The 14,967-nt window shown below is 43.7% G+C and overlaps 1 protein-coding gene across 4 annotated transcripts in view; it reads left to right on the top strand.

Annotated features, from left to right (window-relative positions):
• Positions 1–2,539: 2,539 nt before the first annotated feature.
• LOC135546543 (protein c-ets-1-B) overlaps positions 2,540–14,967 on the top strand; it is a 42,834-nt gene continuing 30,406 nt past the window's right edge. Inside the window, exons 1-3 of one of the 4 annotated variants that reach the window (XM_064975053.1) lie at positions 2,540–2,647; positions 3,981–4,075; positions 6,900–7,002. In XM_064975053.1, the coding sequence (XP_064831125.1) occupies positions 4,007–4,075; positions 6,900–7,002 (172 nt within the window). In that variant the 5' untranslated portion in view covers positions 2,540–2,647; positions 3,981–4,006. Of the gene's footprint in view, positions 2,648–3,980; positions 4,076–6,833; positions 7,003–14,516; positions 14,827–14,967 lie in introns of those variants that run through there. The other 3 variants (XM_064975052.1, XM_064975050.1, XM_064975054.1) reach the window with 3 other exon arrangements.

Here is a 14,967-nt window from a genome sequence, read left to right as displayed (position 1 = left end):
TGTATCACAAATAAAAAACAGACAAACCTTATTTATATAAGTATTCAGACCCTTTGCTATGAGACTCGAAATTGAGCTCAGGTACATCCTGTTTCCATTGATCATCTTTCTATAACTTGATTGGAGTCCACCTGTGCTAAATTCAATTGATTGGACATGATTTGGAAAGACACACACCTGTCTATATAAGGTCCCACAGTTGACCGTGCATGTCAGAGCAAAAACCAAGCCATGAGGTAGCGGGAATTGTCTATAGAGTTCTGAGACAGGATTGTGTCAAGGCACAGATCTGGGGAATGGTACCAAAACCATTCTGCAGCATTGAAGATCCCCAAGAACACAGTGGCCTCCATCATCTCTAGCGAGACCTGAAAATAGCTGAGCAGCAACGCTCCCAATCCAACCGTACAGAGCTTGAGAGGATCTGCAGACAAGAATGGGAGAATATCCCCAAATACAGTTGTGCCAAGCTTGTAGCGTCATACCCAAGAAGACTCAAGGCTGTAATCGCTGAAAATGTGCTTCAAGAAAGTACTGAGTAAAGGGTCTGAATAATTATGTAAATGTAAAATTTTATTTATTTAAAAATTGTATTGCAAACATTTTGACAAAACTGTTTTTGCTTTGCCAGTATAGTGTATTCTGTGTAGATTGACGAGGGAAAAACGATTTAATCAATTTTAGAATAAGGCTGTAACCAAACATAATGCAAAAAAAGTCAAGGGGTTTGAGTACTTTCCGAAGGCACTGTATATCTGTAGTTTCACGAAGACAAAAATCAGGAGGGAAACTGTGAATGTCAAGTAACACCATGACTTTGGTGAAAGTACATTTGGCAATAAAAAAGTTCCCACTAAATGATGGGGTTTACTGGTGGCGATGGCAGGGTGTTCACTATCTGTTAAATGTAAAGCATGACTGCAGTTGAGCCAAAGAGAGAAGGAAAGACTGAGAGAGAGTGACTGAGCGGAAAAAGATGGCACAATAATGGGGAGGTGAAAGGCATGAGGCCAAGTGATGAGAAGTGCTTCATGTGGAGCAGAAGTGTATCGGGGCCTCCCCTTTGAACTCCCAACGTCGATAATTGAAACAGCATTGAGAGGGCATCAGAAGAGATCTGGATCGCATTCCTCCCCCTTTATTAAATTTAGCTCATCAGAGGGGCGAGCCTGATTTCCTCTCTCCGCATAGCAATAACTCATCCCCTCCCCTTTTGCCCCTGACGTGTTGCCCATGTGTGCCCTAAGGGGGCTAAGGGAGAAAAGGGGGTGCCGGGGGTGAGAGGCCCGCGTCAGGGCTTCAAACAGGGAGCTGAGAAAGTACAGGCCGCCCACCCCAGCCCAGCATGCCACTGGGCTCCTTGTCTGCAGCACTTTTTCACGCCTCTCACCTTGGACTTGAAAGCACCCCCAAGATATTTCTTTAAAGTGGCAGCCACTGCCAGGGGCTTGGACCGTGCACTTTCTAATTCAAACAAATGTTGTACCAGGGTCAAGAGAACCAGGGTCAGGAGAACAAAGGTGTTTCAGATGAGTCGCAAGTGTTGAGCTGATAAAACCCTGATTTTCCCTCCTCACCATGATGTTTTCCAGTAGACTGTTTTTTTTACAGATAGACAAATACATATAGTACAGTTAATAACCAAATGAATAGATACATCTCCTGTTGTTACCTGTGTATAACAGCACCCTATCAGACACAGAGGGCTTGTAGATTTCACAGAGCGTGGAATCACCTCTTCTCATTTCGCAGATGAGTGGCTGAGGTTTCCGTCAGGGCTCTAATCAGCGTCACACATGCATGGCCTGGGAGGGGGCTGAACGGCGCTGAGGCACCAGCCACTAGAGAGCTCTGGAGGGGCAAATAGATGACAAATATTAAAGGGCATCCTTTAGTGACCCGGTGGCAGCCATGAGCCACAACGACATGTGCTGTTTGCAACACCTTGGTGGTGACACACTGTTGATGAGCACATGCTTCCTGACACCAGGCAGGACAGAAAAAGTCCTTGGCCTGTATGTTCTAACAACTGACTGACCACTCCCTTGGTCTCACCCTGGCTTGACTCTTCCCCGATGTGATTCTGTGTGGCCTGTGTGCACATAACTGCTGGCTTATTCCAGGCCACACAGGAAGCCTATCCATTGTCACCCTTATTAGCTCAGTTGGCTTCCCTTTAACTCTTGCTTTGGTATGTTCCTGTCTCCTCATCCTACTTATGACAACCTAAACTGGAAATAAAAATGAATTTCATAATTCCAAGTTCCAACTACACGTGCAAAACCAACCAAGCTGATCAAATCATTGGCTTGATAGTAAGAATACAAGTTGACGTGTAAAGTCCACGATTGACAAACCTGTATAGGGTTGATAATGAAAACCCAGATGCATCACGAAACAATTATACGCTTTTCTATTTGGATAACATCAGTTCGGTTACTTAGTATGGAAAACCCCAACATGATTTTGAGTGGGTCTCGGTAGGATTCGAGGGTGGGACTTAAATCCGGCAAGTGCATTGTCCTTCCTCCTTGGACTCACCGCAAGCCCAGGTACAGCGCATTGTCTATCGCTGAACTGTCACAGCCAAGTAGCGTGCAGAGCGCACCACTCAACCAGCCTGCAAGAAGTTTACTCACAACACACGGTAAGGTTATATACTCTTACCAATTTTACAAATCCAGTAGATATATGTTGGTAGAAAATAATACTGTTTACATATAAATAGGTGAAAAAATAGGAATTTGATGTGTCGTGTTGTAAAGCTCGCTTTGAAGTGCTGTTGCGCTTCCCGTGAGGAATGCTGTTGGAGCGTGCATGAACAGTACAATCTGTTGCATTTTGAATGAAACGGAGAAGTCCTCGTTTTTCTTTATTCAAACGTACATCCAAATAGTTACAAGAAAAATATTACAGCTTAATAATATTTTTGGTATATGTGCATTCATATGCAATATCATTATCACGCGCGTATCTGTTTGGATTCTCTGCTGTACCATTGGCCACTGACCCAGTCATTTGGAAAACATGTGTATATTTCCAAACACAGTCGTAAAGCCAAATTATATTTATTTTTAATATTAAGACAATTGTTTTTTCGAGAATATATTTACAAAAATGTAGTAACTCACAATGAACTGCAAAGTATTTGTGTCCTAATGTAATTTTGTGATAGACAGATAACCTATTTTTCTCTTAGTAGTCAATTACACTAGTTATCACTTGAAAGTTATAAAGTCTTTGTTATGTGCGCTAAATGAGGTCTACATGTAGGGCTACTTGTCCTTGCCCACGTAGTCAGTCAGCTCCCCTGGAAAAGCTCTCCTCTCAGCTGGGTTTCTGCTCCCCCTGTCTGTGGATGTTGCTGTTAGTAAACACTTGATAAAGAGATTCCCAAAATGAGTGGGAGGGAAGCAAGGAGAGTGGGAGGGAGGGGGAAGAGAGAGAGGACAAGGAGGGAAGGAGGGGTGGAACATCAGGCAAATTTAACCTTTATTTAACTAGGCAAGTCAGTTAAGTGATCACCTATCAACACTGGAGACAGTTTGACTAAACATGTTCAATTCTGAATATTGAAAAAATCTGCCTAATATAAATGTCCAAATATGGAGAGACAATAGCAACTTAATTCATTATAATTTTGACTGGAATGTTGTAGGCTAGAATTTAGTATCTGTTATTGCATTGTCCATGCAAATTTTAAATTTGGGGGGGGGGTTCTTGTTCATTAAAGATTCTCTATTTCTAAAACCTTTTCCATCAAGTGATTATGTCATTTAAAGGCAACATTGCAAGAAGGAAGAATTCTAACAATGTTGTTTGGGATGTCTGCATCAGATGTTACACAGGGTAGTGTGGGAGGTGCCACTCTGTGTTGACCTGTGGTGGCAGGTTATTGTAGTCACACACAAACACAGTGTAAACAGCGCGTGATTGATAGGGGCCCCGCCCGGCTGTTTGTATGCTGATCCCTTCCACAGGCCTGCTGCTCCATCCAAACCCCAGGATGAGTTACTACATGGATCCAGTTTCCTCCTACCCGACCCTTCACCCCTGTGACCGTCTGGGGGCGATGGTAAGACCCCAACCACCATAAATCACACTGCTGTTACAGCCTGTGGATGGGCTAGCTACCTACCACACGCCACAGTGTAGGCAGAGTGTGTTAGCACAGTACCTCTGGATTCCATCAACCTAGCTACCGCAATACGGACTGTCCATGTCAACTTAGTTCAACACTGGGGTGTTGTTAGATTTACTATAAAAAATGGACACAATTTGTTGTCAAAAAAAATCCACTATCAGTTCTTCATTCTATACCACTATGGACCAGAGGTAGACATTGTCTTCGGAGGCTGAGGTGAAATAAAAAATAGACTATAGTTTCAATCACCTCTGGATTACACAACCTTCTCTACAAAACAATTATTACCTCCTAACCATGTCGGCAGTAAATATGTTAAAGTGTGGGGCCTAACCATCACTGAGTCTATTTAAAGCCATGCAGAGCAGCCCCACAAAACAAAACAACACTTTACCACGTAATGCCATCTTGATGTTCTGTAGAGCAGGCTATTTGTAAACAGCCTTTTTAACACCATCCAAATGAAAGGACCATATGAATACAGTCTGTCAGATCTCAGGAATCAGGGACATTGGGATTCCTGTCATTTGGGCTCTGAAAGGTGAAGGTTGACAAGCGTTGGCAGAAATGTTGCCATTTGTATGCAGAATGCAGCCCCGTTAGACAAAGAGGACGAGGTCACATGCAAATATCAACCCAACCTGGCTCTGGTACAAAACATGGAGGGATAAACTCCCTCGCCTCTAATTGGCTCAGGTGGTTCTGTTTGCCTTTGAAATTGAGATTACTGTACCCGAGGCCAGACGTGTTCGAAAGATGAACCTGGGTTGCCACTGCTTTTCCTACGAATTGACATGTATTAGTAGAGAAAAGGCTGATTCCCCTGCCCTCTTCCTTGGTAATTTTCCATGTTATTCTGGATGCAAAGAGGGTGTTTATGTGAAGGAAATGGCAGAGGTTTCCATGTTTTGTGACCATGTCCTGTAACAACACAGTTAACCCACTGTTCCTAGGCAGTCATTGAAAATAAGAATTTGTTCTTAACTGACTTGCCTAGTTAAATAAAGGTTTTTTAAAAAGGAATAAATGTGGGAGATGCTGTAGTTGAATTGCCCCTGACTCTCCTACTTTCATAAATCAGATGTGTGACCTCAAAGGATCATCCACAAAAGGAATGGAGAACTCCAAGCAACCTACTTTTGCTGGACCTCCAATATCACTTTACAGCAGTGGAGGCTGCTGAGGGGAGGACGGCTCATAATAATGGCTACAACAGAGCAAATGGAATGGCATCAAACAAATGGAAACAGTGTGTTCAATGTATTTCATACCATTCCACTTATTCCGCTCCAGCTGTTACCACGAGCCCATCCTTCCCAATTAAGGTGCCCCAACCTCCTCTGCTTTACAGTGCCGATACGACTGCCCCACTTCCGCTGGCTATCACTCCCCTCTCCCTGCCAGACTGGACTGATAGTGCCGTCATCGGCCCACGTACCCCCTAGAGACTTCCCTAGATTAGGCTCCCTAGTTCCCTCTCACTCACTATTAGCTGGCTGTAAAGCTGACAGTCTACTGATAAACCCAGCATCGCTTTAACAAGAGTCCTTATCAGATGGGCAGTCAGTCAGGTACCCTGATCTGAGGTCTCTGCTCCTAACCAGGCCTGTAGTGAAGACCGACCAGACAGTAGTCAGTTAAGTGGTGAGGTGACAGGAGCCACCACTATTGTCCCTATGGTGAGGTGATAGATGGAAACTGATACTGGAGAGGCTCCTATGCTTCTTGCTACTGGTCATCACATCCCTGCCAGGTATGCATCAAATTTCACTTTCAGAGTGTGAACACCCATATCTTGAAGTACTGCATCAGAACTACATCATGTCCCATGTGCTTGCTTAGTGTGATTTTGAGTCAATGGACGTTTTTCTCAGAATAGTCCTGACCGTTATCTACTCACCTGATATATTGTGTATTCACATACATACAGTATTCATGTCTGGTCCTCCCCGCAACTACTCATTCACTTTGGACCTCCCCTCAGTCCAATCTCACATGTGATCAACAGGATGAAACAAAGATAAACCTTTTGAATCAAATTTAGCCTTCATCGTATCTGTACGGGAAGCATAAAACAAAACCAGCCAGCTACACTCCAAAATAGTATTTTTAAAACTCTAGCTTGGTCTCTTCTCCCCTTACAATCAAGCTCGTTGACATTCTCACAGTAAGTCAGTAAATTGTTGTATCACATTATGTACAGCATGTTAACACAGTTTGAAAGTAAACAAGATGTGAGGTTGAGATACTGTATACTGCATCTGTGCCTTGCTGTTGCTGTAGGAACCAGGTTAGGGCTGGGCTATACATCGTCTTTTAAGGTATACTGGTATGGATTTTTATAATACCATCTAAAAAGGTGATTTAGTACACTGCTACATAAATGAAAAATTCTAAGAATTTGAGTACTTCAATGTCAGTTTTGTCCTAGTTTGGCTGAGTATAAAACAATTGGAATGGAGAAAGCCCATTAAAACCACTAATTAATTAGTTGCCATCCTCGGATTATGCACTACTCATAAAACAGATTTAAAACGTATATTATTCAGAAACATAAAATACCACCAAATACCTCCATATCATCTAAAATAAGAAACATATTGTGATATTATACTTTGGCAATATCGCCCAGCCCTAGATCATGTCCAGGCCCAGTGAGTTAACCCCCTGCTGTGTGTTGCCTTTACAGAGGCAGAGTGGAGGGGTGGCTATGGGATCACTGACCCAGCTCCCTGGTATGGTTGTTCACCCACAGCAGCAGCAGCACTACCCCCCATCCAGACCCCTCTACCCCCAGGATGTCACCCTGCAGGAGGTCCCCAATGGACACGACCTCGCACCCACAGGTAGGAGCCAAAGTAAGCCTCTGACTAAGACCAAATCCTACAGAACACAGTTTTTTGCCTGTTTTTTCATGTCACTGCACTTAAAACAGTAAATTAACCAAGCAAAGTAAAATATGCCTTTTACATTTCACAAAGGAACACATGTATTGCCTCAAAGGGAAACTAGATTGGGGTAAAAACGGAAATGAGATTGGGGGTGAAATATATTGTTCATTGTGAATTATGTGTTCACTGGAAACAAAGGACTTTATATGGAGGGGTGTGGTAAATGAACTGTGACTCACACACAGACACCCACCTCCCCATCCCCACATCTTACATGGACACACACACGCATGCACCAGTCCAGGCAGTCTGTCTGGCTCCAGAGTGCTGCATGCACAGTGGCCGGCTGAGTGGCCCGGGGCCCCCTGTGGGTCTCCTCCTCCCTGGGGACCATGGTGACGTTGACCCCAGGGCTTTACCAGATGCCTCCTCCTCTCCTCCTCTGGGGACCGCCACATGCCCCGCATTTTTCTTCCTGCGCTCTTTTTTTCCTACTGGTTATTTTAAACTGGAACATTCCTCCCAGTGCGTTGTCTCTGTTTGACTCTAGCCTCCCTCGTTCTTAAGAGTGATTTATTCAGGGGACTGGGACACACGCCATGGGGAGGGGGGGTTGCTTAGGCCGGGCACCAGCTTTCTTCCATCTCCACCCAGGCTGGATGCAGGGGCACAGGAGGCAGGAGGGCCAAAGGGCGGCCATATTTTTCCCAAGCCTCTGGTTCCCCTCGGGGGGATTGGGTCAGGGCTGGATCTGATGGGATTTGCTGATGTTTGTTGCTGGAGACACACTCCTTTGGAGCCTCCAGTGCTTCCAGCTCTAAACTGTTGACATAAACATTATCAAGTGGAAAAAAACGACCTCCAGTTGACCTCCTCTCCATCATGATGGTGATCATGCAAACCAATGCCGTTACATTCGTCCGCGCAATGCAACCACCTGTAGACGAAATTAGAGTTTAGTGACCCCACTGAGTGTCATTTGCATGTTGTTGTGTAGCCTCCCAGTATATGGAGCTGAAATCTCAAAATCAGGTCAGTAACCCTTGACACACTCCACTGCCTGAAACCATTGATCTGACCCATATGTTTCTCAAATTAAAATATTTGGACTTCTTAACGATAGTCGTTTGAGGTCATCTCAATAACCTACTGAGAAAATCAACTAGTAAGGATAGACGTGAAGAAGTCTTCTTTGGCTGACTGTGCCACCAGTAGACATGCTCTTTCTTTCCTGAAGCCACACTACCATGTGTGTAAGCTTGGCCTGCTTATGAGGCCACTCCTGCACCTTGCTTAGCTTTGAAAACATTTGTGTGTGCTTCCCTTTCATATTTTACAGCCCAAGTCACAGCGCACGATTAATCAATGCCATATTTCTGCTAATGAACATGCATTACATTTTTCCTTTCATGAAACCAATGCAATTAAACACAGATACCACCTCAACTGCTGTTGAGTCAGGCTAACATTATGGAAAATGACTGTCTGTGTGTCAGTATCCACCTAGAATGTCCAATACAGTATACAAATTATTAAGAACCTCTTTCTGTTTCACTATGTGTATGGCCAATACAAACTGCCCTGGTTCCCTTTCACATAGATGACAGATACATAATATCAGCACATGTGCACTGAGTACTGGGGCCAGTAATGAAAATGTTCTCTACTTTTAATTGAGGAACACAACTCAAAGTTTGAAAGACTGACTTCCTCATTCAGTACTGCAACACCCTTTTAGTTTACATGAGATGACTTTGTAGGACTTTGGATTTATAGCGTGCTGTTACAGTAACTGTGAGAGAGAGCTGAGAGCAGATGTGGTGAAGGGATGTTGTATGTTGAAGGGCCTTTGCATGATTGGCCCTGAGCCCACTGTCACACACAGCTTCCTGACATCCGCCATGCCATAGTACTGTTTACAATACACCCGCACTCTCCTCTCTTTTCCACCCGTCTCCTTTCCACTCTATGCTCCGCTCTTCTCCACTTCCAGAAACCTGGCCACTCTCACACCACTGGGTCTGATCTTAAACGCCCACTTAGATCCATGGTGTGTGTGCTGCACAGTCTCACTGAAACCCAGAAATGCACACACAAACAAACACACACACACACACACACTTTACTTCCGGTAGTCGCTCACACCACACATATCCATTCATTAAATTCACAGCAGTTTTCTGGCATGTATTGTATTACTGTATCCTCCCATTCAGTAAAAAGCCCACTTCCACTCCCAGGCACCTATGATCTCACTGTACATTTAAACATGCACTCCCATTTAGAACACACAGCTGTGATATGGAACCCAGGGACCATTGGCCTAGGTTTTAATTTATGTGATTTAACAGCTGGATAGTAGGGAGGAGGGAGGAAAGGGGAAGATAGAGGGGGGGTCACAGGGCCAGGGCTGGGGATGGTGGGAGAGAGGGAGGGAGGGGAGGGGGTAGAGATTGTGTGTGGGGGGGGGTCGCCTCTGATGAGGGGCACGTCTTTTCTACGAGTAAACAGGCAGCCTGCGGGGGTCTGGAGGTTATGGGAAAGGAGGAAACAGCGATGCTAATCAGGCCGGCACACACTTCCCCCGACAATAAAACAAAATGAGGGGAGAATGGAAAAAAGAGAGACAACTCTGGAGCAGAGGGTCACATCACAGCCCCACTTCACTAGGCTATGTTTTTGCGAGTGGTTGTAGTAGTGACATTGGCTTTATTTGTCGTGATAGCTGATAATACCATCAGGCATACTTCAAAATTGTTCTCTAGAGAGCCTCTGTATGTAGTGGCAATGACTAGTCCTGGGAAAGGTAAGTGAGGTCAGTTACTTTACAGTGACTAACCGGTGACTACATATACAGAACATTCAGTCTTCAAGGACATATAGTACAATCACTGGGAGCGGTGATGCAACTAATGCCAACTCATTGGAAAGGTGGAAAATGTGGGTAAAGATCACTATTGTAAAAATGCTATTGTGTGGCTTAGTAATACATACTGTCATTACACCCTTATGAGTGTGTCAGGACTGAACAATGCATCAGTGTCGATAACAGGTAATGACTATGCCATTGTTATAATCATAATGGTATCATAATCATATCACATTTGGAATAGAGTGAGCTTTTATAGTCAACCAATCAATCCAGCTAATGATTTTAACACAATATTGTAATGAAGACGTGCTTCTAATAAACAGGCTGTAGTGTAGCTGAGGAGATGAGAGGGTTTCCTTTAGCTGCAGGGGGTGGTGGAGCTTTATCAGTGAGCTCTCTAACTGTGAGAGAGAAGGAGGAAGGCCTGGGGGGATTGAATTATCTGCACAATGGAGGGCACGTGGTGGCGCTAATGGAGAAAGAGATGTCCTTTTTATCGAAGCTAATTGCTCAAAAAAAGCTGAACTTATGTTCAGGCAGGCCCAGAACCACCCACACGCATACTCACTCAAACATACATACGGTCACTCACCACGCACTCACTCACGCATGCACGCACAGATGCACACAAATACACAGCCTGTGGTTCTGTCCCTACTGGACGCCTGTGATCTCAGCAGGACTGCATCCAGCCTGTCGCATCCCCAGACGGCTAAGAGACAAGGGCCAACAAGGATCCCACTGTGTGTGTGTGTGTGTGTGGTGTGTGTGTGTGTGTGTGTGTGTGTGTGTGTGTGTGTGTGTGTGTGTGTGTGTGTGGTGTGTGTGTGTGTGTGTGTGTGTGTGTGTGTGTGTGTGTGTGTGTGTGTGTGTGTGTGTGTGTGTGTGTGTGTGTGTGTGTGTGTGTGTGTGTGTGTGTGTGTGTGTGTGTGTGTGTGTGTGTGTGTGTGTGTGTGTGTGTGTGTGGTGTGTGTGTGTGTGTGTGTGTGTGTGTGTGTGTGTGTGTGTGGTGTGTGTGTGTGTGTGTATGAATGACTGGTCAATAACTCGCTAAGTGGTACCTAAGAACAGGGACGCCAATCCCGTCATACCATACCGATTGGCTGGTGGTAACAAAATATTATTTTTCACTTCAGTACGCTTCTCCACTACCTCCAAACCCTAGTGTCTGGGTTTCATACTGTGACAAAAAGATAAACATGTCAACGTGTTGCATTTTAAGGCACATAAAGAAACAACAGCTCACCAACAATTCCCCAGCCTAGCCATTGTTTCTAAGCAAAGCATACTGTAATGCATCATTGTAAATCGAATCATATCTAAAACCAGGGGAAGGCATGTCATCATGATGTAATCAAGGAATGACACCCAAAACTTAAAGAGAGGGACTGATGTCAAAAGAAGGTGAGCTTCAATCCCTAGGATATAGTATAGGTCATAGGTTAAACTTTCAGCTAGCTGGCATTCAGTTAACTCCTGGTAGCACAAACAGGTCCTTTCAGCTAGCTAGCACTCATTTAATCCCTGGTAGCAGCAGCAGGTCCTTTCAGCTAGCTAGCTAGCTGTCAGTTAACCCCTGGTAGCAGCAGAAGGTCCTTTCAGCTAGCTAGCTGTCAGTTAACCTCTGGTAGCAGCAGCAGGTGCACCAGTTACATGTCTGGATTAAAGAGAGGCAGTCAGCCATCACAGATGTGCCCGAGGAGCAGCTTTGCTTTAGCTATGGGTGCTAAAATGCAATGCCATTGCGTGAACCCCTAACTGTCAAAACCATGGCAACAGCATTTGCCAGGTGAAGAAGCGAGACATTGAAACCCAAGTGCCCATGTTGCCTTATTTGTGGGACATGACGATGGTGCTACTCAGTCTCATTGGGAGGACTGTCACTTAAACTTAAAATGACATAGAGAGACATTTTCATTCCCATAACCATTCTTCCTATAACTGTACACTGTATAAATTACAGTACAATGACCAGTGACTAACTAGACGTGGTAGTGTCCAGGAAACTGTTTGTGTGGTTAACAACAGCAGCCCCAGTTCTTACAGATGTAGGATCTTAATTTGAGACAGTTTGCTATAGCAGAAAAATTATTCTGCAGCAACAGGAAATGTGAATTATTATGTGGATTATAATTAATGGACAAGTCTGAAATTACAAACTTCAGAAGCCTTTTTAAACCTCAAATACAGTGCACATTTTACATGTCCTGCATTGCAATCCTGCAAATTAAGATCCTACATCTGTAACTGGCTATTGTAACAAATAAATCAACATGAATATTTCCTCTCAGAGTTTCTCTTTGAACCATTGGTTTTAGTAAAGGGAGACCCTGCTCTTATTCCCTCTGTTGTAACGCTCATGGAAATTAGTTTAGCCTGTCAGAAATATAATACTGAATGAAAACAGGAGTGTATTAACCAAGTGGAAATGGGTACATCCCCTCTAAATCTTTGTCTGCCTGTGCTTATATGTGTCTGTAGAGCTCTCAAAACATTAAACAAAAGTTTATATTCAACTTGACCTATTTCTAGAACTTAGTAAGTTTCAAACTAAGATATTAAGTACATAGATAGATTAATACCTACTTTAAATGTTCACCATTAACACATGGATGTTTCTTATAAGGGAGCGAGAGGGGGCATAATGAAAAGTGGCCTTGAAAAGGCCACTCAGCTAGCTCCGGTCCAGATATTAGTCAGCAACGCTATTAGTCTTAATGGCTGCCCTCAGGCACAAAGGACCTGGGCTGTCCTTTTAAGAGTAGATACAAGGAGCTCATTAAGCCAAAACAAAAAGGGCAGTGAGAGAGTGGAGAGTGACTGACTGACTGACTGAAATGAAGTAAGCGTACCTTTAAACCACCCCTCCCCTCATACCCACCCCCTTGACAGGCCCTTGTGAGGAGCAGTGAGACCGCAGAGGCCACACAACATCTCTGCCTGGCATTTCCACTATGGCTCATATCCAGGTTTGCTAATGGAGATGGTGAAAGATCCCTATTTAAAAATCCATACATGATCAATACCACTGGCTTCCCTACCTCCCAATAACATTTGGAGATATAGCTACGGATATGCAGAATCATATTGCCTTGCAAATTAGGATGGACCATATTGACTTATCTAGCTATGTTATTTTGTGTATACAGATCTGTGTAGATAGGATTTAGCCAATGTATCAGCATCCAATGTCACTATATTGTTTGTTTGAGGCATTAATTCTACAGCTCACAAACAATGAAACTATTGTACTTTATCTGTCTACTTCTACCAGTACTATTGTCTTGGACAGACCCTCCTACTGTTGTCAACATAACTAGGTTCCACTAAAGAAGCAGGGCAACCTGCATGTAAAAAAATGCAATGACAATCTGTTGTCATGGCAGGTAATTTCCTTGTGGTTTTCATTGTTTCAAGTGGAGCACCAGTACTCTTTCTCTCTCGCTCAGATATTCAGTCATTCTCCTACAAGAGGCATAACTAAATCTTGATTCAATATCCTAAATGACACGTTGATTGCCCCTCATCAGAGTAGCCTAAAAAACAGACTAGATTAAACAGTAACACTTACAAACCAGATTAGCAGTGATGGCCATGATGACAGGGCCCCAATTTTATTTGTGTCGATAAAAGAGACGATTGATCCAGTTATTTTGAACTCTCTGTGTCTACTGAGTGATTTTTGGATGCGTTTCAAGTTTCAGCAGCATCAAATCCTGTGCATTCTTCCAAAACGTCATCCCTTTTCTAAAGCTTGAGCGGTAGTTCTGTAAATAGGCATCCTTGTTTTTTATTGATCAGTACAAGGTGAACAGGAAATAATCTGAGGTGTTTATGAGGGCCGGTTGCATGTTATGAGGACGCTTGGACCCTTGGAATTGGACACAGACGGACCCCTTAGCCTGGGATGCTTTGTATACTGCTCTGTATGCTGGTCTATCAGATGTTTAACAATCCTCCCACGCCTTTCTTTTAACTTGTGCTTAAGGGTGACAATGAGAATGTTTCATAAACACTGCGAATTGTGTAGGGCTATTGACTCACTGTATTAGGTCTCTATCTGCATAATTATGTCATTTGTAACATTTTAATTGAAAACCTTCCTATAATGTTTCATAAAAGTTGCGTTATGGGGGAGTCTTTGACATTAGGATTATAGTACATGGATGAACTTCTGTAGGTCTATTGTTGTGCATAAAAACTAAACAGAACTAATCTCTAAATACAAGAAGTAGCCTAACAAATCAGATGTCCAAAATAGCCTACTGTCAGCCATTGAATTTGACTAATTTGCGGAAACATGTGGATCATTGTTTCTCACAGAAAGACAGTGGACAAGAACGTAATTGAATTGTGAATCACTGGTGGAGTTCCTTTTGCATCGCCTGGTGCTCCGGTTGAGTGTAGATGTCACTTAAGGACCAATGGAATGTTCTAAAATGAGGACTCTCCTCACCCAGGGAACCGGGCCATGCAAAACGAACTTGAGCACGGGTTGTCGAAACGCCGCCCCTTCAGATGTCAAATCGTACATTTCGGCTCCACAGAGGGAACAATCTTTTCCGTGCTTCTCAGTCAGAGCGACAGAAACGCCCTGACGGAGATAGAGGGAGGGAGGGAAGGAGAGAGGGAGAAAGCTATTGAATTGAGAGAGAGAGAGAGAGAGAGAGAGAATAGCGGAGAGAGAGAAGTTGTAGCCTCCTGGAGAAATGTTGGTGGAGATAAATTGAAGCGGGAGGATAAGAAAAAACGCAATATTGTTTTTGAGTAAATCATAACTTTATTTATGAACTATTGTGTTAGAGAGAGAGACACACAAATAGAGCATCCCGTTATCGAACAAATTGATCTGATGATCATGACGGCAGCTGTCGACATGAAACCGACGTTAACCATCATAAAGTCTGAAAGAATGGACGGTGAGTAAATCAACTTTTGAACTTTGACGTAATATAACATTGTAATTACAGTAGCCTGGGCTCTGTATGTTTCATATTTTTCCCGGCCAGTTAGCGGCTTGCATTTCAAACTTTTGTAAGCCAAAATGCCGTCCTAAGTAA

This window comes from Oncorhynchus masou, chromosome 9 (assembly GCF_036934945.1).
Source record: "Oncorhynchus masou masou isolate Uvic2021 chromosome 9, UVic_Omas_1.1, whole genome shotgun sequence".
Classification (NCBI taxonomy): domain Eukaryota; kingdom Metazoa; phylum Chordata; class Actinopteri; order Salmoniformes; family Salmonidae; genus Oncorhynchus; species Oncorhynchus masou.
This window is presented reverse-complemented; position numbering and strand designations above follow the sequence as displayed.